Source organism: Equus caballus, chromosome 16 (genome assembly GCF_041296265.1).
Source record: "Equus caballus isolate H_3958 breed thoroughbred chromosome 16, TB-T2T, whole genome shotgun sequence".
NCBI classification, from domain to species: domain Eukaryota; kingdom Metazoa; phylum Chordata; class Mammalia; order Perissodactyla; family Equidae; genus Equus; species Equus caballus.
This window is the reverse complement of record NC_091699.1, coordinates 79,336,645-79,364,289: the sequence shown is the minus strand read 5'-3', so window position 1 is coordinate 79,364,289 and position 27,645 is coordinate 79,336,645. Positions and strand designations below refer to the sequence as shown.

Sequence of the window (27,645 nt, the reverse complement as noted above, 5' to 3'; positions counted from 1 at the left end):
GGGGCTGACATCAGCCTTCACTCATCTTGAGAAGTTGTGGGTCTGTCAGCCAGTGGGGGCCCAGAGCCTTGGAGATCAAAAGCAGGAGCTCAGTGTCATTATTCTTTTTATTTTACTTCTTTTGTGTCGTTTTTGTAATTCTTATTTTAGTGCTCTTTGTACAACATGCCTTCAGGATATTCTTATTGACTGGCCAAACCTTTAAACTCAGTCGTTTTGTCCTCTCTGAGATGACATTTTTCAATCTCCCAATTTCTAAAAAAAGAGACCATGAAATACTATAGCATGCATCCCCTTGGCAAATTCTTACGGGGTCTTGTGATTTTCTTAAGGGAAGTAAAACCATTATTTCATGGGAGGCTCAGAAAATGGAAATTTCCAATAAGAACTCTTATCATATCTATTGTTTGCACTATGTATCATAGTCAGACTTACTTTAGAATTATATATGTTGCAACTTGATCTTCCCAGCTGGGCGATGAGTCTTGGTGAGAAGGAGCCATACTCTGCCCTCTTAGGCTGGGATAACAACGAGATTGCGTTGTGGTATGATTGGTAGTGGCCGCCCTGAGAAATGAGTTGAAAAAAAATGGTGGCCCTGGGGCCAATTGGGTGATTCAGTGATTAAGTTCACATGCTGTGCTTGGGCAGCCCAGCCTGTGGTTCCTCCATTCAGATTCTGAGTGTGGACCTACGTACTACTTATCCAGCCACGCTGTGGCAGGCGTCCCACATATAAAATAGAGCAGGATGGGCACAGATGTTAGCTTAGGGCCAATCTTCCTCAATTGAAAAGAGGAGGGTTGGTGGTGGATGTTAGCTCAGGGCTAATCTTCCTTAAAAAAAAAAGGTGGGACTGTATTTGAGCTGGCTCAGGAATGGAATTCCATGATCAATTAGTGACGCCTGCTTTGGGTATGAAAGAGTGGGGTATGCTATGTATTATCTGGTCCTGCTTTGGTCCTTTTTATGGCATCAAACAGAATAGGCACTCAATAAGACTTAATTTTGTTTCATAAATTAAAACAAAATGCATAACTACCAAAAGAGCTCTGGAACGATCACACTACCCCATCTTCTCTCTGTGTAGGACAAAGAGGTGTATGCTTATGACCACATAGTTTATTGTTCAAACTGGGACACCCTTAATAGTGAAAGGAATCTGTATTAATAATTATGCTGGCACAGCAGCTGTATACTGAGACTGTCACTGATAAGTGAGACGTATGGGTCACCCTATATGTCTCTCTAAAGTGACCTTGTAGAGTAAATGAATATTTCCTCTAATCCAGGGGTTGGCAAACTATGGCCCAGAGGCCGAATACAGACAGTTATCTGTTCTTAGAAAAAAAGTTTTATTGGAACATAGCTATGCCTGTTTATTTATGTTTTGTGTCTCTAGCTGCTTTTGCTACAACAGAGTTAAGTAGTTGTGACAGAGACTGTATGGCCCACAAAACCAAAAATATTTACTTTCTGCCTCTTTATGGGAAAAGCACCAACCCCTGCTAGTCCACAGGGCTCTTGTTATTGGAAGGGTCTGTACTCAGGCTTCCTGGAGAAGAAAACTAACATATTAGGACCTACTAAGTGCTGAACTCCATGCTAGACACTTCACATATGTGATCTCACTTAATCTGAAGTGACCTTGCAACATGGGCATGATCTCCAATTAATCTAGAACTTTCCATGCCACCAAAGATAGAAGAAGTGAGGTTTCCTAGCCTACAGTTCTCAGAATCTTTTCCTGTGAATGTTCTGTGCAATGCTCTGACAATAACCTATGAGCCATTCATAACTTCTCTCTGTCTCTCACATCCCACACCCAATCTGGCAGTATATCCTATGGGCTCTACCTTCAAATTATATCTAGAATTTGACCACTTCACACCATCTCCAGCACTGCCCACCCCTAGCCCCATCTAAGTTACCATCCAGCCCACGTTATCATCTCTCATCTGGATTATCTCAGATTTCCCTGATTCTGCTCTTGACCCTACAGTCTGTTTTCGTTGGAGGATCTAGAGGGATCCTTTTAAAGCCTAAGTCAGTCATGTTGCTCCTCTGCTCTTCTCCAGTTTCTTTTCATCTTATTCAGAGTAAAAGCTAAAATCTTGACAATGGCCTACAAGGCTCATCTTCACTGTCCAATATAGTAGCCACATGTGGCTATTTAAAAATATTAAAATTAAATAAAATTAAGAATTGAGCTTTTCAGTCACACTAGTCCCATTTCAAGTGCTCAGTAGCCATATGTGGCTAGTGGCTACTGTATTGGACAGCACAGATATAGAATATTTTTATTATGACAGAAAGTTCTGTTGAGTGGCTCTGGGGTCTGTTCCTTCATTATCTCTCTGGCTTTGTCTCTCACTACTTTCTCCCTCACTTGCTCCATTCCAGCTACATAGATCTTCTGTTTCTTAAATATCTGCACCTCAGGGCCTTCGAACACATTTTATCCCCTGCCTGGAATGTTCTATCCCTAGATAATGACATGGCTCGATTTCATACAAACTTTAGGTTCTTGTTCAAATAGCACCTTCTCTGACGCCCTGTTTAATCTGCAGCCTCCTAGCATTCCTCCCATCCCTCTCTCCTGCTTTATTCTTCTCTATAGCATTTACTACCACCTGACCTATATATGTATGAGTGTGTGTATATACATCCCACCCCCATTTCCAATCACTAGAACATGACCTTCATGAGGCTAGTTTTTTGTTTTTGTTTTACTTCATGATTTTCTCCAGCTCCTCGATAATAACTGACCTAGTAAGTTCCCATAAGTATTTAATGAATGAATGAATGAATGAATGAGTGAATGAATGAATAAATGAGTGAATGGGAATGTCAACAGGCATATGTTTGTTCCTTAGAAGCCTACCTAACTTCATCTACACTCTGCCATATTGTTTTTTCACCCGTAAATCTATTGCTTTGCTCTGTATGACTGTGGTTTTATCTCCAGGAGGCCTGTCTCCACTCCCAGGTGCTAATCTCCAGGAGTCCAGGGTCTGTGTCTTTCGTTCTTCTGCCTCCTCTTCCAGTGCTCAGGGCTATCTCAGTTCAATGCTTATTGACCCACCCATGTCCACCAAACCCAAAACCCTTACATTTCTCTCCTAACCCAAAGTAGCAGAAACATATTCAAGAATTGCCAGTATTCCTTCTTCATTGCTACTTCTAAAAGTTATTTTCCCTCTTGTCTTGAGAAAACTGATATGTACCGGTGGGGTTATATAAACGATGGAGTGTTTTATTATTTTAATTAATCCAATTTCCATATGTACAGAAAAGAAAAATCCAGTAAAAGACAATTTTAATAACCATGTGTAATTACAGCATGCTGGTGGAGGAACATTTGTCTGAAGTTGTGTTTTCATGTTTTTGTTGCTGAAAAAGCTTGAATTTGGGTCAAACAAAGCCATATCTCAGCCGCTATTACTGTGGGACATGATGAGGAGTTTTTTATGCTGGTCTAATGGCACATGTTCTAGAGAATAAAGTCTCACTCAGGCTAGGGTAGCTCAGAAGGGCTAAAAAACCTTAGCCCATATAAGTAAATTCAGAGTACTGGAACGGCGTAGGCTTTGGTTCAAATCCTGAGTTGGACATCTGGGAGCTGTGTGAACCTCTGCATTTCTCTAACCCCTGGGAGAGACACAGAACAGCACAGTGTAGCAAAATGAACTCAGATTTTTTTGGCAGCCAGACCAGTCTTGAACTCTCTGACCCGTGACTTACTGGCTCTGTGAGTCGAGGTAAGTTGTTTGCTTTCTCTGAATTCCGGTTCCTCAGGACGGGATGACTTGTGGAGATCAGAGATGAGGTGTCTGGTACAGAGTGAGCACTCAGTAAAAATGGTGGCTTTATTTGTTCACGGTCTCAGTTCTGCTACTAACTAAATGTGAGACTTTGGACAGGAAACTTCAAATGTGGATTTTGTTTTCTTATCCATAAAATAAAGAATTGGACTGGATTTAGGTCCCTTTGATCCCTAACATTTAATGATTCAGCTGTATTTATACTCTGTAATGCTGTGTCTTCAACTTAGGCTCATGTGGGTTTCGTTCATCTTTCTCTGAGTGTTAATGTTATCATCCATGAAAACAATCTGTTGTAAATGAGCTCTCTCTCTTTGCTCCCCCAGGATCTGCTTCTTGATCCCCCAGGCATGGCCCCGAGCCACACGGAGCTCATTTCTAACCTGACAGTGAACGCCTCATTCTTGCTTCCTTCCCCCATGTCATAACACCCTTCAGGTAAGCTCACAAATTCAGAACCTTCTTGGCTTTTCATCTCGCCCATTTGGAGTTTACGGGATACTTCTGGGCTGCCTGCTTCTTGGATGACTCAAATGTCCCATTGAGCATTGCTGCTAATATTTACCCATTTGTGTCATGCTTTGCTGACCCATATTCAAGACAGAGCCTAGGGCTCAGCTCCTGCAACATTGCTGCCTGCCCCCACTTGCCAGCTCCCCACTCCATCTGAAAAAGAAGATGAAACACAAGTACAGAGATCGACATTCAAATTTTGGTTCTTCAAGATTTGCCTGAGGATTAACGCCTCTGAGAGTCTTCTTTCAGCTCATGTCTCAGGTCAGGTCCGATGGCCCTTCTCTGTGCTTTCAGTAGTGACCCATGTATGTTTTGATCATGGCTCTTATCATACTATATTGAACTCGTCTGTTTTCCCATCTGTGTCCCTCACTAAACTTTCCGCTTTTTGAGTGAGGACCAAAATCTTAGTCAGATGTGAATCTACTGTACTTAGCAAAAGATATACAGTAGTTGCTTAATTAATATTGAGTGAATAAAATTCCTCTTAAATTTCAAGTTGCAAGACCTTTCTCCCCACTTATTTCTCTTCCAAATTTCTTCCTTTAATGTAAGAGTCTAAAGACAAAGGAGGAGAATAGAGTCATTCTCTATAACTTTTCTTTAGTTGGGTACCATAACGTAACCTTTTCATTTCTAGAGGAATTTATGGATGTTGAAGGACCTCCACCTTCATTGTCTTGCTCCAATTTCTCCACTGTCCTGTGAGAGCACATCTTGAGTATTCTTGTTTGTATCTAACAGGTGTGGAAGCTGAAGCCCAAGGAAATTTGGTTGTACCTAGGCTGTACCTGTGTACTGAAGGTTATACAACTAGTTATGACTGAAAACAGTACTGGGCTCCAGGTCTTCCAATTCCAAACCCAGTATGTATCTTGCTGCTTTGACTTGGAACATCTCCGGATACCATATGAAAAGACTCTGTCGGTGTCGCAATCCAATGTACACATCAGGATAGGTGCGGAGAGGGCTGATGGCCCTCTGAGTTTATTATAACCAGCATTTCAATATATATGTAGCTTACATCTGTTAAACATACACAGGTGTTCTGGACAATGTGATTAGCGAATGCCAAGAATTCTTAGTGATTTCTCAAGGATCCCTCCCTTGGCCTCTGTTTTGATATTATCATGTTATTGCTGTGCTCGTATATTTTATTTCAGCGCATGCAAGCCCTCCTAGGCAACGGCCCCTTCTGCTCCCGATATTGTGTCTCCATCTGTGCCCCCAGGCGACCGTGCCTGGCTTAGGTTGCCTCCCCCTGGAGGTCTTACCCGTCATTGGTTAACCGGCCTTCTCACCTCCGGGTCACAGTTTGTTGGCAAGCCTTTTCCAGTGATTATTAACCCTTCTGTGTCAGGGACGGCTACACTTTCCACCTCCTTTGGGTCATCAAAGTTGGCAAAGAGGAAAAAACGCTACAAAAATGATGACATTCTTAATATGTCAAAGAAGAGAGTTGGGGGCTACAGGCTGCATTTATGCAGGCCTCCATTTGTAACTTGTCTGGGAAAGCAGACCAGACTTGACTGGGGTATCAAATAAACAGACCCATTAGGAAAAGGCATAGTGAAGCTTCCAGAATCAAACAAAAATAGTAGTAAGGGTCAATGAGTCAGGCTGAGATGATAGACGTACACGCAAGGAAGAAACTCAACTCTTCTTCCTCAGAGTAGAACAGGGAATAAAGACAATTTGGGAACATTGGCTGCCTTGTGAAGTCAGAAAGTCCTGGGCCAGGAGAAAAGTGAGTATAAGACACACTGTATCAGCCTTCAGCAAAACTTGCTACAAGAAGAGTTGGACAGTCTGCTCTCTCAGATATAGCTGTCTCATCCTCCTGCTCCTTGGTGGGAACCAACGCCCAGGTGAGAGCAGCTTGAGGTCTTTCAGGTGAGGAAGATTGCTAGCAGCTGCCTTGGTGATGAACCTGACCAAGGAGAATAGCTGCCGCTCCAGGCAGAGCATGTTCTCTGACACCCTGTTTTCCAGGGAGAGAGAGGGACACAGAATCAAAGACTCAGAAAACATGAGAGTTGGGAAGATCCACAAAACAATAAGAGTGTGTCATGGATATATTGATGATGGGGGTCACACTTATTCCTGATTCACACCTGAGAGGTCAACCTGGAAACCATCTTATGATCAGATTATAAATCCTACTTTTTTTTTTTTAAGTTGCTCTGATGGGGCATTTGCTTTGCTAATTCTTATTTAATAACCCCAATGGTTTCTCCATTCACTTATTCATTTTTTTCTCTCTCTCCCCCATACACCCTCACAGGGGTTCCAATCCAGTGCTCAGATTCTGTTGCAAACTTCTACCCCTGAGGTTGGACTCACTGCTGTTGGTGCTTCTCTTTGCTCTCATTTCACTGGTGGTGATATCATCTGTGTTTCCTTCACTGATGGGAAGTTATTCTGAAGCTGAGAGGTAATTTGGAAGCTCATAATTGGTAATGTTTTATTTTTACTTTTTCTCATTTACAGCTCTGGAACCATATATAAAGTATTCATTGACCCTGTGGGAGAAAGCTTTTCTTTATTTAATGGCTAAATGTGTCCAATGATATAAAGTAGGAGAGTTTCCACAAACACATAGATACAAAGAACAGATTGGTGGTTACCAGAGAGGAAGGGGGCGGGAGAGGGTGAAAGGTGTAAAGGGGCACGTGTGGATGGTGACAGATGGCAACTGGACTTTTGGTGGTGAACACGATGCAGTCTATACAGAAGTTGAAATATAATGATGTACATGTGAAATTTACATGTTATAGACCAATGTGACATCAATAAAAAAATGAATAAGTCGGAGTGTTGCAAAACATACCAGACAAGGGGAATTAAAATGAGTTGGGGGAATTGGGGTCTCAGGACAGGGAATGAGAAAAGCCACGAAGCATCTTTTGTGAGGCTGAGGCGGATGAGAGTGGGGGTTATAAAATCTCAAAGGACATGGAAAGTCTGAATATGAATTTGTTCACCAAAACCCCTAAGAAATTGGAAAAGCAAATTCTAGGGTCACGAAAGAAAGGCACCTAGTTTATTGTCATTGTTAATGACCTCTCTATTTTGTAAAAATCTTTCATAGGCTCATTCTGAGAGATTCAAAGAATATAAAAAGTACAAATAAGATCATCTCCAAATCTCACTGCCTGGGAAAAAACTATCAACATCAAGTGAACATTATTCTAAACGTCTCCCTCCTCTCGCCTCCCCTCTCCTCCCCTCCACTCCCCTGTCTCTTTCTCTCTCCAGGTATATAAAAAACTAGAAAAGTGGGTGGGTTATACGGAAATGATGATTATATTAATAGATCGTACCATATATTTCATTTTAAATAAAAATTATTAAATCTCCTTAAATTTAAACTAATGATTTCCCAAGAGAATCTAGTTCCTAAAACTCCTTCTAAGGCAGGGGTCTCTGGACCAGCAACACCAGCAATCACCTGAGAACTTGTTAGAAATGCAAGTTCTCTGATATCAGCCCACACCCTCTGAGCCAGGAACTCTGTCGGTGGGGCCCAGCAATCTGCATTGTAACGAGCCCTCCAGGGGATTCTGTGCACATTAAACTTTGAGATCCATTTTCTATCAACAAGAAAATAGTTCGCAGAAACGTTGCCAGTAGGAGTCATATATGGTTTTTAACTGTGTTCCATGTTTATACAATACTGATTGTTTTCCTGCTATGAAAAATCAAAAAGCTGCATATTTATATTTTCTCCTATTTTCTTTTCCCTCACCTCCTGATTTCCTTCGGCTGTATTTTATTTTTAAGTTCTCAAGATTCATAATATTTATTCTGCACCGTATTCCTATAATTGTTTAATCTTGATTTTATCTACAAGAATTTAGTCCTTTCAGTTTGTCTATTCTTGAATTCTGTATTTTGATTTAATGCTTTGTTGCTTTGATTTAATTACCTGGGAGTTTTTTTCAAGGCCTCTCAAGTGTTATAATCCTTGACTCTCTCATGGTGAATTTTTTGTTTCCTCTATGCTTGAAAGACATCTTGATTTTGCAAGACAGTCTTGGGTCAGGGTTTCTTGAATTCAGAACTTTGTAGTCATTGGTTATTGACTTTGTTGACGAAAATAATCCATAACCAATCTATAAATGAAAATTTGGGTGAGTTTATTCTGAGCTGAAATCTGAGGACCATGGCCCGAGGCCTTTCTTCCCGAAGGAAGAAAGGGCACCAAAGAAGTGAGGTATACAGAGTGGTTATATACCCCCATATAGGACGTTTCACATATGATTGAAATGTCCCTCCCACAATAGCCACAAGATTGCCCTATTGGCACAGCACTTGATGGACACAGCAGGTAGTGGGTCTGCTATCTCGGAGGAGGGTGTAGCGGGATGCAAGTCTATTGTCTTGAGCTGGGTGGTCACAGGTGAGTGCAGCAATCAGTTTCTAGCCCAAGGAAAGATGCTTAATCTTTAAAGAAATGCCAACATTAAGAGGGGGAGGGAAGTTGCACCTTTATCTCAAGGGCCTTTGCTCTTGCCATAGGGAATATCTAAAGCAGATATACAATGCATGCTCAACAGCCACTGGTCAGGCCCTTTTGGAAAGACAAGGTGGGGGGAATTAGGTTTATACCAAATGGCTTCCTCATATTCTCCAATATATGCTATTGCTTGCCATTTTTATTTGTCAACTTCTTTCATTAAATTTTGCTGTGGAGGTTTTGAAGCCTGACTCTTTTTTTTTTGGTCCTCATGACCTACTTTTTGGTCCACTAAAAACCTGAAGAATTCTCTTTTAGCCTTAGAGTTCAGTAACTTAACTATGATTTCAATAATTCTCTCACGATTATTCATTTTTTCTGGAACATTCTGTGTCCTTTCAGTGTGTAGATTGTTTTCCCTTGTTTCAAGGAATGTCTCTTCTACTAGAATTTTTAATACGTTTTCTTTCCCACTGATTGAATTTTCTGTTTCTGGAACAATATTATGCCTTATGTTGGGCCGCTGTTGTTTTTTTCTTTCTTTCTGTTTTCTGCATCTATTATCTTTTTTCTTATTGTTTTAGGCTGTTGGTTTTTTTCCCTCTACATTCACGGTCATTAAGTCTCCCTTATACGTTAGTAATTGTTTTCAGCTGTGTCTATTATATTCCTTCCATAATGGGTTGTTTCGGTCTTTGGCTTGTTTCTTTTTCTTTGCAATTTCAATTTTCATTGCATCCTGTTGTTTTATTATCTTTGGTTTGTGGCCTTATTTTATTGACTTCATTTTCTATAGGAGCCCATAGAAAAATTATGTCATGAAGTGCTGTCGGAGAACTTTCTTCCATGTTAGGTTTTTGGACAGTTTTTGGCATAGTCTCTCTTTCTGCTCCTGTTCCTAGCCCTGCTCTTGCTCTTTCATGGAACTGTGGTAAGTTTTCTTAATGCCACACCATTTCTTTTCCTCTTCAGTACTTGATGTGGACAATTCTACCCAGAGTTTACATTTGTTCTAATAATGTGGACCGCTTCTCCTCGACTCCGTTCTCACTCTGTGAGTGACTTAGGTGTCTTCTTCCTCTGAGCTACATTGAGGTGTGCATCTTGTGAGTTCTTCTCATGTTTAAAAACAGCCTGGAGCAATGAGAGGGATTTTGGAGAGGCCAGCTTGGGTTGTGTGTGACCTTTGGAGGACCTGGGACTTCTCTTTCTTCTGAAGCTTTGTCAAACGTCGTGTATCAGGACTCACTCCACCTGGTTGGAGCTGTTTTGTATTCTTGTGGAGGGGAGAGAGGACGGGGATAGCATCTTTCTTTGGATCTGTCCTCCAAGTCAGTGTGTACCATCCTTACATCAGAGAAGTCATCCTGGTTGTTTCGTATCCCCATTTCCACTCACCTGTCTTTCCCCAAAGGCTATTTCTATTCCTGCCAGTAGAAGAAGAAAAACAAACAGCATCCAGAGATGTGGCTCCTCATTCAGAATTCCAAGCCAAGATGTGAGTCTGGAGTTCTCAGTGCCCCCGCCCCTGACACCCTGAGAGCACTGTTTTTTTTTCCGTCTTGCTCTACTAAGTCCCTGTTATTGGTGGAGATGGTTAGATCTGGGTAATTCTAACCATCTTGCCTTCCTTCTTCTTGTTTTTCTCAGTTGGGGGATGCCCTAGTGGAGTGCTAGGAATTCCTCTGATCCTGGCAGTTCCTGCAGCGATAGGCACTGAGGTTGAGAGAGTTTTTACAACCTCCCCCAAACTCCTCACTGTGCCAACTTGGGGGCTGTTAGTGATTACTCTCAGGTTCATTGATTCATTTTCTTTACCCAACAGTGATTCTGCTAAGCTGCGCCAGGATCTTCTTTTCTTCCACTGCCCTAGCTCAGCTGCCGTTTTTATAGTTCATAGCATAATGTTGGCTGTAGTGGTTCTCTTCACTTTTTAAATCATGTGTTGTTGTTGTTGTTGTTGGTGGTGGTGCTGTTGTGTATTGGGGGAAGGGAGATTCTATAACCTGCTGTCTTTACCTGCCCGAGCACTTTTCTTGTTATGAATTATTAAGTTTTTATTAAATTTAGAGGTGCTCCTAACTGGCTGTTTGCAGCAACAGGGCTGGCTTCCTGATATGTTGATAAGTCTGGGGTTGGAGAAAGTAAGGGAGGTTAACACTAAAGTGCTTGCCTCAGTCCCCTGTGGGCTTGCCCAGATGCTGCGAAATACTCTTACTGACAGTTCCACCAGGAAAAGCTTTCTCTGCCTTTGGAGAATATCCACAGGAAACAGAGTAAAAATGCCTTGAAATCAAATGGCAAAGTGGAAAATGTATGAGCTTCGGAGCCAAACAGGCCTAGGTTAAATTCGGTCTCTACCACCCCCACGTATGATGTTGGCCACATTCTTTAACTGCCTTATGCTTCAGACTCTTCATCTGTAAATGGGAATAATCTCCCTTGTTGTGTAGATTTATGGGGAAGATTCAATGAGACAGCATATGCAAAGCATTGGGTCTACCACTCGACACTGCTCAGGTGTTCCGAAATAGTTCCTGCTTCTCCTCATCCGCTATCTCCCGTCCCCCATCCTCCTCTCTGATCTGCAGCCTAGGCCATCTGATCTGAGCGAGTAGGGTAAAGACCACTTTGCTCAATGAGGAAATGAGTCTGAGAACCTGACATATATTGTACTTTTCACAGATGCTTTTCTTATCTTATATCATGATCCCCTTTAACATAGAGCATGAGGTAAGATCAAGTGGTGGGCAGGTGGTAAAGTGTTTGCTTTCTGATCTATCCCTGAATAATGGGTTATGCTTTCCTTTAAAATTCCATTTGTGTAAAATCCAGGAAATCATAAAAAATGATTATATACTAAACTAATTGTTCTCCCAGAGAGGGCTCTGGACAAGGCCCCAGCAATGATTAATACATGTTAATAAAATATAGATACAGACGCCAAGGTACTTGATTTTAGATGATTTGCAGTAGTAATCCCTTCTGCTCACCCCCAGTCACTGGGGAAGAAAAGGGAATCTCAGGCAGAGAACTGGACTGACTGAGGAGGCCCTGGCAAGGAGGGCAGGGGTGGGACTTGATTAGAACCTCATACAGCTACTCTATTTGTCTGCCCTCTAGAGAAGTGAGCCTGATGGGCTCTGGCCGTGATTGCCTCTGCTGAGTGACAGGGATAGTTTGAAAGGCTCGAAGACGGGTGGATGAGCTTTATAAATTTCTCTTTCAGTTAATAATTCTGGCAACAATGTAGTGCTTAATTTAGGCTTCCCTGAAAGTTGACCCTGAGACAAGGATTTTGGTGTTAGTAGTTTATTTGGGAGGTTATTCCAGGAAGCAGAAGTCAGGGGACAGGGCTGTAAACAGGGAAGTTCAGAAAGCCCATAAAGATGCGTTTATGAGTGGGTTACCACTGTGGGCAACGGGAGTTCAGTCTCATTGAGGACCTTCTGAGAGACTAGGTATAACATGCCGTGGAGTCGTCCCAGGAAAGGATGAGGAAGTTGGGATATTTATCTACTAGTTTCCATCCCTCTTGGGTTGAGGGTCACTCTTAGAGGCATTGACATGCTTGTTCTGGCCTGTCCCATGCCAGTGGGCAAAGAATGCCCCCAGACACAAATGCAGGCAGCCATCTATGTGAATGCCAACTGTCTACAGGAGATGTCAGATTTGGGCAGAGGAGGCCTGGTGAGAGGTGAGGAGGGAGGGAGGGTACTAACAGCCTCTGTTACAGTAAGGAAACCCCTAGTAAAATGGTGCCACGCATTTGAACTGTTCAGTTCTTTTGGATCCACACTAAATGAACCCAAGTCATATGAATTTTTGTCTTATGAACATCTCTGGAATCGTCCAGGTCTTCCATCCTCACTGTCACCACGTGGGTTTAGGTCACCATCTTTCACTCAGATCACTCCCGTCATCCTAAATAGTCTCCTTGCCTCCTGTCTCACTCACCTTGAATCAATTCTCCATCCAGCTGCTGAAAGGAACTTTCTAAGATGGAAACAAAATCATCTCCGTTCTCCTTTTAAAAATTTTCAATGACTTCTTAAGGTCCACTCTTTAATGGCATTATAAGATCTTCCATGATCTGCCTCCTACCAGCCTCTTCAGCTCTTCCCCTCTCATGATTGTTATTGGACTATGTGTCTCTGAATCAACCAATCTCCCTTTTCTATCTCCAGTCCCACCCCAACCTCCCCCCTGCCTGTATCTTCCACTTCTCTTCCCAACCACTTTTACCTCTGGACTTTTATGCTCATAATCCTGTCTCTGCCTTCTCCTCCTCCCTAAATCCCATTTTCCTAGCCAACTTGTACTGACTCTTCAAGTCTGAACCTAAGTGTTATTTCCCAGCCTAAGCTGCCATAGAACTCTGCCACATCTCTATCATAACCTCACTATGCTTTATTAGAGTTATCTGTTTCATGCCTATCACCCCATTAAAATATCAATCTATTTTTTCCCCTTATATCTCCAGTGACCAGCAGAGTACCTGGCACATGGCAGGTGCTCAGTAAATAGTTATTGAGTGAATGAATGAGTAATGGTCAATATTTGCTTTTGAGTCTGTGCTTCTATATTCCCTGAAGAAAGTATTCAGGAAGAAGAAACAGATAGCAAATAAAGCAACTTGCTACTTGTGGCTGCTCTAAGAAGGGGCTGTGAAATGTACTATCTGTGTGATCTGGTCCTTGTTTTTTTATGGATGGGAAATTATTTGCCAAATAAAGATGCGTCTTGAAGTCCAGTTGATTTGATATCTATAAAAAGCAAAGATATGATGATGTGTTGAATCACTTTCTACAAATTTGATGGCCTGAACCACCCCCTTAAATGTCTTGACTGACATCTTTCTTTCTCCTACCTGTGCTGATTTTAATTGTAAAACTGGTTAATATTGGTAGGCAAGGCATTGACTAGTAGAATCTCTGACATGCTCCAGCCAGAAAGGATGTTTGGTGGTCAGTGTAGAAAGAATCATATTTCTGCTCGAGGCAGAGACTTGTTTTCAGTTTAAGCCTAATCTGAAAGCCACTCTTTTTGTCCCCAAAGAGCAGAATGTCAAATGTTTTTCCACTGATGCAGAATAGGTGAAACATGAGGGCTTTCAGTGAGAGGAATAAAGAATGGAAAATAAGAGCAAAGAGAGAAAAGCCATTCCCAAGACAGGGGGCAACCAGCAGCTGGAGTTAGCAGAAGGCATTTGAAGGACTGCTCTTAGAAATAGTTGATGAGGGCTCTGCATTTAAAATTTTAACTTTGAGTGATTGTTCATCAAGAGGCTGACAAGTTTCTGCCGGTCATGTTAAAACAGCCCTGCTCTGAAGACTGTTCCCTCACAGAATGATGTCGAGAAGAGGCGCATCAGAACTGGTGTAATGTAAAAAGGTTGCATATCCAGAAATGGTCACGTACAGAACATATGTTCTGTAAATTATTGTGAATTCATTTACAGAAAACTATGTGGTGACAAATGCAGAGTCATTATTAGCTATATAGCCAGTGACCATGACTCTCGTCTTAATGGTATCCCAATTTTCATCGAATTGGCCACTACTTCCCCACACAACCCACTTATTTGGGGAGGCAAAAGCTTAAGCCATCAGCATATTACATTGTCCTGGCCCCGGCATTGACTCTTTGCTGGCCATTTGGCTTAAGTGATCAAATCAGAGCAAACCTTGGAACTTGTGTTTGGGATTTCTGGACAAAAGTGTTTTCTCTCATCCTCTAGACCTGTGAATGCGTAGTCTGAGCAGCTGCAACTATCTCACAATCTGACAGCCACAGTTACTGGATAAAACCACCTGATTATTATCCTGCCTCTCGACTCTTCCAAATAGATGAGCCAATCAATTCCTCATTGTTTAAGCTAGTTTGAGCTCATTTTTCTGTTACTTATTACCAACAATATTCCAACTTTGCTCTCTTGTATATTGAGTGTTAAAGATTATGAAAATTCTTTTGAGGGTAAAGCACACATGAAGAAGAATAACAGCGTATGATTCATTCAGTAAATATTTATTGAGAGTCTACTATGTACAAAGCTCCATTCTAGCCTTGAATATATGATGGCAAATGAAATAGACAGGGATACAGATAATTAAACCAGTGACTACGATACAGAGTGGTAAATACTATAGTAAGGTAAGTACAGGCTGCTTGTGGGCACATAAGACCATATTGCCTTGTTTAGGAAATTCAGGGCAGGCTTCTCAGCAGGAGGGAAATTTATTTTAAGACTTGAAAATCAGCCAGGGCATGTGTGTGTGTGTGTGTGTGTGTGTCCATGTGTGTGCATGCACACCACATCAAGGGGATTCCCAGCAGAGGAAACAGCATGTGGGAAGGCTCGGAAACAGGAGCTGAAGGAGCCGAAAGAAATTCAGTCTGTCTAAAGCAGAGATGTCTGTAGCTGGAGAAGGTCAGAGTGGAAGAGCAAGCAAAGAAAGTAGAAAGGACTGGATCATGCAGGACCTACCAGGCCATGTTAAGGAGTTCAGGCCATCCTGGGAGCAATAGGAAGGTATTGAAGGGTATTAAGCACGGAATGACGTGATGTAATTCACCATCTTCTTGATCCAAAGAAAGACAATCTTGAAGTAATGAACTAGAGGAGTGACAAATTCAAGACCAGAAAAAGAAGTTATCAAAAGTCTAAGAGTTAGGGGAATGGGGCTATTAGGGATTAATTAAACTGCTATTATAAGGTTTTGACAGAGAAAGAGAGTGAGGACAAGAGATAAAAGGGAAAACATTTGGAAAGAGATGTGGCGCAAGGGAGGGATGGAAGAGCAGGGCAAAGCCCCACAGGAAGGGAGAAAAGGAGCGCTGAGTGGTTGTCCCTAGAGTGACCTTGCTTTTAAGGTAGAAACAAATCAGTTTGTCAAAAGCAAGTGAGTTGTCATTGTGAGGCAATTACAGATTTATACCAAGATGAATGCATTTGACTTAGACCATGTTACAGAAGTTTAAAAATAGCTTTCTCTTACCTAGCTCATTCTCCGCATTGACTAGATCATTCTTTACAAACATATACATGTGCACACACATTGCATGCTATCCGGAAGACAGCTGGGGAAGTGACTCTAGTTTTATCACATTTAAATAGCGGTGACATTTGGTTGTATTGGTTTTTCTTCTTGTTTCCATTCTCTGGGCAGGGGTTGAAGTGCAAGGTGTAGAGACTTTAGATTTATTTAGTCCTTGGATTGAATCCTGACCATCCCCACTTACGAGTTGTGTATCCTTTGGGGAAATTGCTTAATCTCTCTATACCTCAATTTTCTTACATCTTAAGAAGAAATGAGACTATCAACTCACAATTGATGTATAACAAACTACCTGCCAAACTCAGTGGTTTAAAATAACAAGCTTTCATTAGCTCACACTTCTGTCCAGGCTCAGCTGTTTTTGGCATGGCTCATTCATGTGTTTATGGCCAGTTGGGCGATGGCTGGGGGCTGGTTTGCTGATCTTGCCTGGGCTGTCTCACTTGTCTAGGCTACAGCTGCAGTGGTTCATCTCTGGCCCATCTCTCACTCATCCTCCAACAAGATAGCTTGGACTTCTTCTCATGGTGGCTGGGTCGAAATGTGCCAGACCTCTTAAAAATCTAGGCTCAGATCTGGCACAACATCACTTCTGCTGCTTTCTGTTGGCAAAAGCAAGTCACTAGACCAGCCCAGATTCAAGATGGTGGAGAAACAGACTCTGTTACTTCAAGGGAAGAGCTGCAGAGGCACATGGCCAGGGGTTTGGATACAGGGAGGGAAAGAATAGTGATCATTTCTGGAAGCACCTGCCCTGTTGGGAGAAATTGATGAGAACACACCTGAAGGGGCCTAGTACAGTGCCTGGTACCCAGGTGCTCAATACCTGTTAATGCCTCCCTTCCTATAAATACCAACAGCAAGATCAGACACGACGTAGATCACCCAGTGCACACTGCTATAGGAGGAGGTGATAGAAACAGAACAGATAAACTTTTACTACACACCTCAGCATTCCTGAAGCCTTTCCCAACAGGCAAGTGTTTTTTAAAAAGATTTTCAAAGGAGCAAAATTACAGGCCTTGCTTTTAGAAAAAGTAGGCAATGCAGTCTCTCTCTTGCTCTTCTTTCTTTTTTCCCCAAGAATACCCTCCGGATGACAGGACTGCACCTTCTCTTCTCTGGAGGAACAATGTGTTATTTTGGTCTGCCTTGATCACCCGTGATTCACTTTAAAGGCAGTGCTGCTGGAAAAACGCAGAAAGCAGAGTTGCAATCAGAAAAATGACTATGTAAAAATGGCATCCTCTGACTTTCTGTCCTTGCTCCCCAGGAGTTTTTTTTGATCACTTCTTCTTAATTCCTTTGCCAGTTGAGGACCAGCCAGGCTGGGAAAGGTAGGCTGGGTCCAAATGTTCTGACAGTTCTCATCATATTCTGTCTGGGTTCTGCCAGGAGTTAACCGGGGAATGGTTTCCTGTGGAATTTGCCAAAGAGACATTTGACTTAAAGATGCCAAGCCGATAAAGTAAGGTTTTTACTTACAAAGTGGGCAAAAATAATGGCTTAAGTTAAACTACCATCCGGGTAATTTCACAAAATGTATCAAAACTCTGAAAAATCATGCATAGCCTTCACCCCAACTGGTCTAACTTTATCCTAAGGAAACAAGTGGAAAAGTTGCATGTTTTTAAAAAATAAACTTTTCATTTGGGATTTTAGATTTTTGGAAAAGTTGTAAAGATAGTATTTCCAAATACTTCTTGCCCATTTTCCCTTAGTTTTAACTGATTATATTAGTATGGCGCATTTATCATAACTAGGAAGCCCATGTTGGTACATTACTATTAAGTAAACTCCAGACATTATTTGCATTTCACCAGTTTTTCTATTAATATCCTCTTTCTGTCCCAGGATCCAATCTAGGGTACCACATTGCATTTATTGTCTTGTCTCAATATTCTCTGATCTGTGAAAGTTTCTCAGTCTTATTTTTTTTTATGATGTTGACAGTTTTGAGGAGTTCTGCTGAGGTATTTTATAGAATGTCCCTCAATTTGTGTTTGTTTGATGTTTTTCTCATGACTAGACTGGGGTTAAGCATTTTTGGAAAGAATACCACAGAGATGCCCTTCGTGGTATTCTTGTCACATTACATCAGGGGCATATGATATAAAAGCATGCTCATGGACGCATTGGGTGCAATAGTGAGAAACTGGAAACAAGTGCTTGAAAACAGGGAATTAATTTAGCTATTTTGTTACATTCCTATATGGGGATATTTCCTAGCCATTATAAATTATGACGTACGTTGATATTTGTAGATATAGAAAGGCAAGTCACAAAGCAGGATGTGTAGTTAAGATTTCATTTAATAATTAAAAATATCCTTGTGTATGCGTAGCTTAAAAACTCTGCACGCTGCCGCACAACAACCCTATAAGAAAACTCTTTTGTCCTGGAACCTGCCCCTGAGGGCCCTGGGCCTGCCTGGCCCAGCTGTGTTAGAACAGTGTATCTTCCTCCCATAGGGGCCAGTGTCCGCTGCCATCCAGAGGCCAGCCCTGTGACCCAGGAAGCAGGCTGCCTTCCTGGGGAAACCTGCACACATCAGAAAGACATCTCCCCTCAGAAGGAGCGGTTTTTCAAAAGCGTGATCTGCACAATGGGGCTAATGACATCTCCTAGATTTATTGCAAAGAGTAAATAAGATCACATAACCAGATAACATATTTGAAAGTATTTGACCCAAAAGGTAACCATAAATGCTGTTCAAACCTGAAGAATCATCATGAAAATAGAAGCCATGCGAGGAGTGAGTCATATGGGGGAGGGGATTCCACTGAGGCAAATTCTGTTGCTCCCTTAAATCTCTTTGTGGACTTAGCGACTCACTCTTCCAGAAAGAACCATCTGCATGTTCACTGCCTGAGCTCACAGCCCAGAAGCCTTCCTTCCCACTGATGTCAATGGGAGCTGATCTTGTCTTCAGTCTATGAGATGAAGTAAATTCCCAACCATGGGACTCCTGCGGATTATCACTCTGGGGTTCATTCTCTGTTCTGTGCCTTGCATGGACGATACTATCCTGAAGAATGAGGACAATATTTTGTCAACTCCAGTACCTAGGATGGTGTTTGGCACAGACCAGATGCTCAAAATGTGCTTAATTAATGAAACTAACAAGACAAGTCTTCTGTACTATTGAAGCCTCCTCATATCCTTTTCATTCTTCCTTCCTCTTTTCCCCTTTTAGGAGTTTGGTGTGGTGTAACTGCCTCATACTCTCTTATCCAAACTCTTAAAACTGACCATTAAGAACCTGAAGAAATTTCCCACCTCTGGGCTTGTGTGCTTGCTGTTCTGCCCTTCCTGGAATGCGCTTCTCCCTGGTCTCGACATGCTGGCTCATTCTTATCTTTTAGTTCTCAGCTCAAATGCTTTCTCCTGAGACAGGTCTTTTTTACAATCCTGTCTCAAGAGGTATTTCCCAGTTACTCTCTCTGGCATCACTCTTTTAATTTCTTTCACAAGGCTTATTATAATCTGTAGTTATTCTTTCATTTTCTTTCTCTCTCTCATTCTCCCCTCTCGTTGACTTCCAAGATCTTTGTCTCTCTTTCTTTGTTCATTTTCTGTCTCCCCATCTTGACTGACAACTCCATGAGGGCAGAGAACTCACCTCTCTGGTCCATCATTCTCTCCCTAACCCCATAATAGCATTCAATAAGTATCTATTGAATGAATTTGGTGAAAAGGCACCTAAGTCCAGCACGTTCCCTCACCAATCCCTCCTCAGTTTAACACTAACATCTGATCACTATACTGCTTGCTCAAAATTCTTCGGTCTTCCCTTGACCTCCAACTGATGTCTCTAAATGTTTAGAATTGACAGAACATATCTCAAAACACATTTCTTGGGTTGCCCTTGGCTCATAGGTACTTTCATTTTACCAAATAAGGATGTTTTAAAATGACAAAACCTCACAAGAAATGCAAAAGAATGCAGTGACTAATATTTACATGAAAAAACGAAGGAAGAGGTAATCTCAAAAAAATTAATGTAGTTGTATAAAAAACTCCTTGTTTTTCTCATTTTCTCATTTCACCATGGATTAAGGAAAATTCTGGATCCTTCCTCAGCGCTTGGGATTAAGCGACTCATGGAATAAGATCAAATCTCCTTAAGGAATTCTTACAAGGCCCTTTTATATCTTCATACTTTTGCCCCTGCCCGCTTGTTTGCTTTAGTCCTTGCTCCTCTCTCCCCTTTTTCACCCAAGATATAGTGGATTACTCAGTTACTTGGAGTTTCTTGATCAGGCCAAACCTGCTGTCGACTTGGAGCCTTTGTCTATGTCGTTTCCTTGTTTGGAAAGCCTTTCGCTCTAACCTGCCTGGTAAATTTCTACAGCTTATGAAATGAAGATAAGTGTCATCAGTCTTTCTATTGTAGAATCAAGCCTGTGAAAAAAATGGTACAGAGGATGGAATGAGAGCCTTGAAATAAGCAAGTATGGACCAGAATCTGATGACACTCACACACCAGGGGAAGTTCATTAGGCACTTGTGGCAAGAGCCAAGCAGACCTGGATTTGAAACTCATCTTATAACTAACTAGCTAAGGAGATTTTGATAAGATATTTAATCTCTCTCATCCGCAGTTTGCTATCTGCAATAAAAAGAGAGGTATGAATATTTACTTTATAGGATTGCCATGAGACTTAAATTTGAGAATATTGCTAAATCATTCAGCTAAGTTTCTATCACATAGAATAGGCTCAAATATTATTTTCCTTTTCTTTGCATACCCACCAACCTCTTCTCCAGGAAAATGCAAAGCTGCTCTTCAGCCAACCTATAAAAAAGGGGCTAATTATTTTGGGTAACCATTAATGCCCCATTTCCCCACTTTTGGCTCATTTGGCATATTGAAATGAAAGATTAATAATCTCTTTGTGGGTACATAATAAATTGCTTTGTTTCTTTTAGCCAGGATCTTGTCCTCAACTCTGTCCAAAGTAAAGAAAACTGGAAAGAAACTTGTTTATCCAAAGCCATTAATAGAAAATTGTCCAGGTAACTTTCTGAGGGTATATCAGTTAGAAATGTTTGGGTGTTAGTAATAAAAAGCTGAAAATAGCAGCTTGAATCAACCAATAGTTTAATTTTTTTGTAATACAATTGGTGATAACGTGGTTGCCTTCATGCTATCTTTCAGCTTATCTTGCCCTGCCAAATGCTTGCTGCTTCATAGTCATATGATGGCTGACCCACCTTCTCCTTCAGGTAGAAAGAAAGGAGGAGATAAGGGGATAAAAATACAAGCCAGCTGAGTCAGTCTCTCCCTCTCTCTTAAGACTATCATGGAAACTGCCCTATAACTTCCACTGACATCTCAATGGCTAGACCAGCATGTACAGCAGAACCTTCTGCGATGATGGAACCATTCTGTATCTGAACTATCCAAGACGTAGCTGCTAGCCACTTGGGACTATTAGCATTTAAAATGTGGCTAGAGTGACTGAGGACGTGAATTTTTAATTTTACTTAATTTTAAGAAATTTGAATTTAAGTAGCTACATATGTCTAGCGGCTACCCTGTTAGTGCAGGGCGAGACCTTTGTCACGTGACTACCCCGTCTGCAAGGCTGGGAAATGCGGCTTTTGGGCTGAGCACATTGCTACCTCCCACAAAATTATTTTTTTCCAGTAAGGAAAAACAAACAATCAAAAATGATTCTCAGTTAGGCAAATTGCAGTCTCTGCAACAAAGTGATAGCTGCATGCTCCCATTCCCTGAACCCAAAGGAATGGAGTCTCAGTGAGTTTATCACAAACATGAGGAATGGTGTGGCTGGGCAGACATTCTGTGGCTGAAAAGCAGAATCCCAGAGCTGGAGTTTCATTCAGTTACCTTCTTTTCATAATGAGGAAATTGAGGCTTAGAGGGGTGACCGGGAGGCCTAATTAAGAGATCACTGGGTTAATCTGCTCTGAAATAAGAGCTCTGAGTTAGTGCCCTTTAACACATCACTCCTGGTACAACGTGAAATCTCAGACAGAAGATGCTCTCCGCCTATGGTTTTTAAAATGCAATGAAGAAAAGCTAGAGGGATTTTGATGCCACCTCTTGGTAGACAAGAGTATAAGGCATCCCTTTTCAGTAAAGCCTCTCACTGATGGATGCGAGAGGCACCAGAGGTCATATGGGGTCCCCATATAGCAGAATGACAGCCAGTGGAAGAGGTGATTCCTGCATCAGCTTGGAACATGTGTCTATCAATTCCCTCTTGACTCGTAGCATCTTAGAAGGGCTTTCTTAAAGCGTTCCTCTCTGCTTTCCAGTAATACAACCCATCTCGGGCATATACAGAAACACCAGAGGAAGACATATCAGTCAATTCTCAAAATCACATGGACCCCCTCCCCGTTTCTGAACTATATAACCCTGGGGGGAAAATTCAAGGTTCTTATTTGATCCAAAGCCTCAAAAATAAATCCTGTTATTTGCAGCAGTCCCCTTGACGAGTTGAGTATGTAACCATCCTACAGACTCAAAGAGAGGAAAAAAAAGGAAACAGAAATTCAATTTCAAAGCAAAATGCTCACCCTGACTCATTCAGGGAAGGATCCAAGGTATGTAATGCAGGGCACTGACTCTCTGCTTGTTTCTCCCCTTCATCATCTGCTACCCTTAAAAAATGGTATCAACGGCGTTGGGAAGAATTCACATTTCTTCCCTTTTGTTCCCTGGCTCCATTCCAGAATTTCACTTGTCACACTGATGGGTGGGGCCCCTTTCATATTGGCATAGGACACTGAACGGATGCCTCCCCTTATGTTATCAAATGGATATCCGGTGAGTGAATCTACCCAGAACTGGAGGCTCCTTCTCGGCTTGGGAACGCCAGTGGCACCGTGACTCTGTGGCTTGGCTTTAGATAATTTTGACTATGGCTGGAGAACCCAGCAGCTCAGAATCCGTGAAAAGGAGAGTTGGAAGGAGGTGAGTGATACAGATGAGGGGATTTTGATTTTGCAGTGGTTGAAGGGAGCCTGGCTGGTGGGCAACTTGCTGTGGGGGTAGTGGTTGCGACAATGGTTCATTAGCTGCTTGTATATCTTCATTTGTAGAGATGAGCTGTTGATTTCATATGAGAGGTGGGAGTAAATTCTGCTTTTGTGCCCTGCAAAGAGCCTCCTTGAATTTACCTTCCGTGTCATGCCTTGGGGAAAAAAATCCAAGTTTCTGGCAAAAAGCTGCACGTGTGTTCTGCACACTGGCTTGCAGGCGACGGTTTGTTTCTAATTAGGGAGCTGAAGCCTGCTGGCAGGGGAAACCGTATTTGTCACAAGTTGTGGTGTAGCGTTTAGTTTGTGTTTCTGTGCTTTTAACATGGGGGCCAAAGAGGATTGTACTGGATTCTTCCCTGGGGGCTCTGACTCTATTCCTTCTGCTCTAGGGTTCACGTGTCCAGCCATTCTTAGATGTCCCTTTAGAGCCTGCTTCAATGAACACTCCCTGTTCTCCCATTAACTAGTTGTGTTCCCTGGTCTGGTCATTCTGACCACCCCAACCCTGGGTTTTTTGTAGATATAATAAAACCTAGTTGGGCAGGTTGTTGAGAAAAGTAAAGGCGATGGTTTGTTAGAGTGCCAAACAGATTGCCCGGAAGTAGTACCTGTTCAGCTATAAACAGCTATAAAATAAGAGGTTTGTGTTCAATGATTGCTCAGATATTTTTTAAAATTTTATTTAACCAAGGTTTATCGACTACCCGCTAAGTGACAGACAGCGTGCTGGGCATAGTGGTTACAGTCATGAACAAGATGACAACACAGACCATCACCTGCCTTCATGGAACTTAAATTTCAGAGGACACAATTAAATGCAGGGCAATGCATAATGACTTTCTCTCTCCTTCCCTTCATCTTTGCAAGTTCAGTCCAGCTCAAATTTCAAGTTCATCTCCAAGGCTACTGCTTAATTAAACCTGAAAGAAATATTTCCTAACTTAGTATTTTCATATTTAGTAAACGTAAGCTGACTGTGTCTGCCCAGCATCCATCCCCCTTTTCTGGTAGGGAGACCGGGGTCTTCCTTTCCTTTCCTGGGGGGAACCACCCCCGTGTCTCACTCTGTAGGTGTGGATCATTTGGGGCTCCACCCTGGCTCCCGGAGTGCTGTAGACCATACCAAATGCTCCCGGAGTTGTGGAGGGCCTGGCCCATGGGTGTAAACCCATATTCCGAGGCCACAAGGATTGGCTTGTGCTTGACCATATGACCCAAGTTTTTCCAATCAAAGTCAATCAAAGAATTTACGTCGGAGCTTCAGTGTACGACAGCTCCCTAAGATCCTTTCTAGGGTCCATGTTTAGTGTTATCTTACTCCAGAAGGTCTTGAGAGGTGACCTGGGGGAAGAAAAACTGTGTTATTTTTTTCTTCCTGAAGGCTCTTCTCCCACCTCTCAAACATCTTCCTAATTGCCTCTTTAGAACCATTAGTGGGCACCTGCTTCTCATCCTATTATTTCTCCTTCTCTGCACTTTGAAACTGAGAACTCTGTGGGTGGTGAAATCTCCTCACTGATAACCTCTTCCCATGAAGAGAGGTCTTGTTAGAACCTTATGGATCCTGAGGTCCAGTTCGTGATTCTGACGATACCTATGGGCTGAGAGAATGTACTTGTCTAGTTCGTCTACTGTTGCAGAAACAATCAGACAAATGCACAGCATGTCCCTCTGTTGCTCATTTGTCTGATTTTGCCTTTGAATAAGTTTGGAATAGGAAAGCTGTACTTTCTAAAGTGCTTCATAACATGCGGCAGTGGTTGCCCCTTACATAAGACAGCATGTTTATATCTTTCTTAAACATAGGTACTCCCTAAGCATTTCTTTATTTTAGACTTATTTGTGAGGTGGATGTATTCAGGAAGACATCATGGGATGAAGAAAAGCCTCGGCCATTCATTTATTCATGCATTTATTTACTGAAACATAATTATCAGGCTCCTACCATATGCCAGTCTCTCTTGTAGACACTGAGGATACAGAGGCGAGCAATATCTTCAGCATTTTTGGTGACCGTTGAGTATCCATCCAAGAAGTTTCCTTGAATGCGTGCAAAAAGAAGTATCACTCCCACGCCCTCCTCGATATTACCGCCTTACCCTGAAGCGGAGATGAGGTCCAAGCACTTGAAGAACTGAATTAAACGGCCGCAGGAGCCTGGCGTGAGCGACAGAGTGGAGCAGGAATCCCGCACCGTGGACTCGGCAGGACCCCGGAGCGCGCCACCGCCCAGTCCGGGGCGGGGCGTGGACTCGGTTCCCGGGGCAATGCTCGCCTCCGCCGGAACCCCCCAGGGGGCGCTCGCGCCGAGGTTTCCGAACTAGTATCTCGCGGGTTGCTGGGCGCATGGGTTTCGTCAGAAGGTGGAAATCTCTCTGAGAAGCTGCCATCTCCCCGCCAGCCGCTCGCATCCCCTTCTCTTCCTTCCTTCCTCCTTTCCTTCCTCCCTCTGTCCTCTCCGCTCCCTCCCTCTTTCCCCAGTACCTTCCACTTTACTCTCAGAGTTAACCGAGGGCTGAGCCGCTACCCCCAACATTTCCACCCTGTCCCCAGCCCCCATCACAAAGAATGGAGTCAGGGTTTCCGGAGAGACCAAACTCTCCTTTCAGCGTCTTTTCCATCCGCTGTTGCTAAACTGGCCTCAGAGGACGAGGGGGGAGGGAAGTGAGATCCCCCTTACACCCCTACACAACTACAACACCAACCACCTCCACTTCAAAGCCGGATTTTGCATCCTGGGGGCGGGACAGACCTCGTCCCGGGCTGAATTCTCTCTCTACTCTTCGAGGTTGGCACACCCAGGTAAGTAAATGCCAACTCTGCATTCCTGTGTTCTTAGGGCGCTAGGATGGCAAAGTCTGTTGGGGCTGCTGCGTAGCAAGACTAACTTTTGAGATGCACTGGTTTTCGCTCATATTTGCTTGGTTATCATTGCTGCTGTTGTGTCAAGAAGCAGCTACAAGCATAGTCTTTAATCCAAGGGAACTTTCATCCCAGGCATCTCGCCTTCTGACAGTCGCCCAACTCGCCCAGGTCGGGTGGGGCGCGTGGGGCGGGAGGAAGCCCGCGGAGGGGACGGCGGCGCGCCCGCCGAGGGGCTGGTCGGGGAAGTCCTGAAGTGGGGGAGGGCACTTCTGATGTAGAAATCGAAATCGGGGAGGGGGAGGGGAGCAAGTCCTGGCTGAAGTTGCAGCTTCCCCTCTGGCAGTGAGAACGCTGTGGGAAATTGTCGCGGTATCCAATGGCTTGACCTAGCTGCGGTTGGATTCGGCCTCTCAACCTTCTCTCCCATCCCCCTTACAATAGGTCCCAATATTTCATTGCGTCCGGGGCTCTCGGGCTTAAAACTAATCGATAGGCTTGCGAGTCCCTTGATTCAGCCAAGTCCCTCAGCGCTCCTTCCTCTGTTAAATAAAGTAGCAAGGGGGACAGGGGCGGGGGATAGGACTGGAGGGACCACTGAAGCTCTAGCCACAGCAGACTAAAGAGATCGGGACCCCGTGAGGCATCACAGATGCCCGAGGATTGTTAGGGCGGAATCGAGGAAGACGATTAGGAGGTGGTCTGCGCCAAGTCAAGTGAATATTGATGACCGTCGAGTGCGGAGCAGGCTGAACCCTGAAAAATACTCTTCGGAAGATGCCCTCCTCCTTCCTCTTAAAGGAAGTGGGTGGACTTTAAGGCTCCAGTTCCCATCCTGCCCTTCAGGTCCGACCGCGCCCCCCGGCGGCCTTGCAAGACTGGCTTCCAGTCCCAGAGTTTGCCAGGCTCCGGGAAAAAATCATAGGCTGCATAGGCGCGAACTCGTGAAGTGCGCGCCATGGGGGTTCCGGAGGTGGAGGGGGGAAAGATGGACTGAGCAGTGGAGGTTGGGTAGGGAGGGGTGAGGCCCCTGGGAAACTTTGCAAGAGCAATAGCTGAGACGACCGCTCCCCCCACTCCCAGAGTGACCCACTGATGCCCGAGGATTTCAGTGCCTTTGGGGAGGAGATGCCTCGGCTCCTTTACACCTGTGTTCAGAATATACAAAACCAACTCTTCATCCTCTTGCTGCATTGCCGAGGATTTTTAAAGCATTGCCCTTGTTCTTCGCCCGCTTGGTTTTCTGTTTCCTAAAACAGCATTTTGAGCTGTCCAAGGTATTTAAAAGAGCTCTCCTCAAACGGTTCTCCTTAAACCCTACTCTTATGGGAAAACTACCTTAACTTCAAATGAAATATTCTTTTCTCTCCGTTCCATTTGCTGCGCTCTTAACAATCCCTATTCTCAAAGACATTTGTGTTTTGTTTTTGCTTTATGTCAAAACAACCTCTCCCCCAAAACAAAAACAGAAACAACTTTCGCAGAGCTCAGGTGTTTTGACTCCCTGGCCGTGTTTTGTAGTCAGGATACTCTGGTTAAACTGCTTGGCACATCCCGCCAAGAGCCAGAGGCAAGCAACAACTTTATTTTATTTGATGCCCTTCAAATTTGGGAAGGTCCCATTTCTTTTTGTTACCCAGCAGATAAGACAGAGCTCAGGCTGGCTGTGGCTGCGATGAGATAACTTCCGATGTTTTCGTTTCCCTTACTGAGCTGCTGCTTCTGGTTAAATTCGTATTATTTGCCAATCCATTTTTAAAGAAAGGTTGACGAAGTCGCTCCAGCACATCAGGGGTCTGAGCTCAGAGTAGGTCAAAGGTACTCACGTGTAGAGAGCTGGATGAAAATAGAAGGAGGGTTGGCAAATACAGCTAGGACACCTGTGTTAACAGCGCATACTAATAAAGGC

General features: G+C 43.1%; 1 protein-coding gene across 12 annotated transcripts in view; it reads left to right on the top strand.

Annotated features, from left to right (window-relative positions):
* Positions 1-27,645, top strand: part of CPNE4 (copine 4) — a 691,914-nt gene that overhangs the window by 206,495 nt on the left and 457,774 nt on the right. For 5 of the 12 annotated variants that reach the window (XM_070239074.1, XM_070239080.1, XM_070239076.1 and 2 more), the window contains 2 exons: positions 4,151-4,262; positions 6,625-6,774. In XM_070239074.1, the coding sequence (XP_070095175.1) occupies positions 6,749-6,774 (26 nt within the window). In that variant the 5' untranslated portion in view covers positions 4,151-4,262; positions 6,625-6,748. Of the gene's footprint in view, positions 1-4,150; positions 4,263-4,424; positions 4,602-5,084; positions 5,207-6,624; positions 6,775-21,962; positions 22,807-24,708; positions 25,677-27,645 lie in introns of those variants that run through there. The other 7 variants (XM_070239070.1, XM_070239071.1, XM_070239081.1 and 4 more) reach the window with 5 other exon arrangements.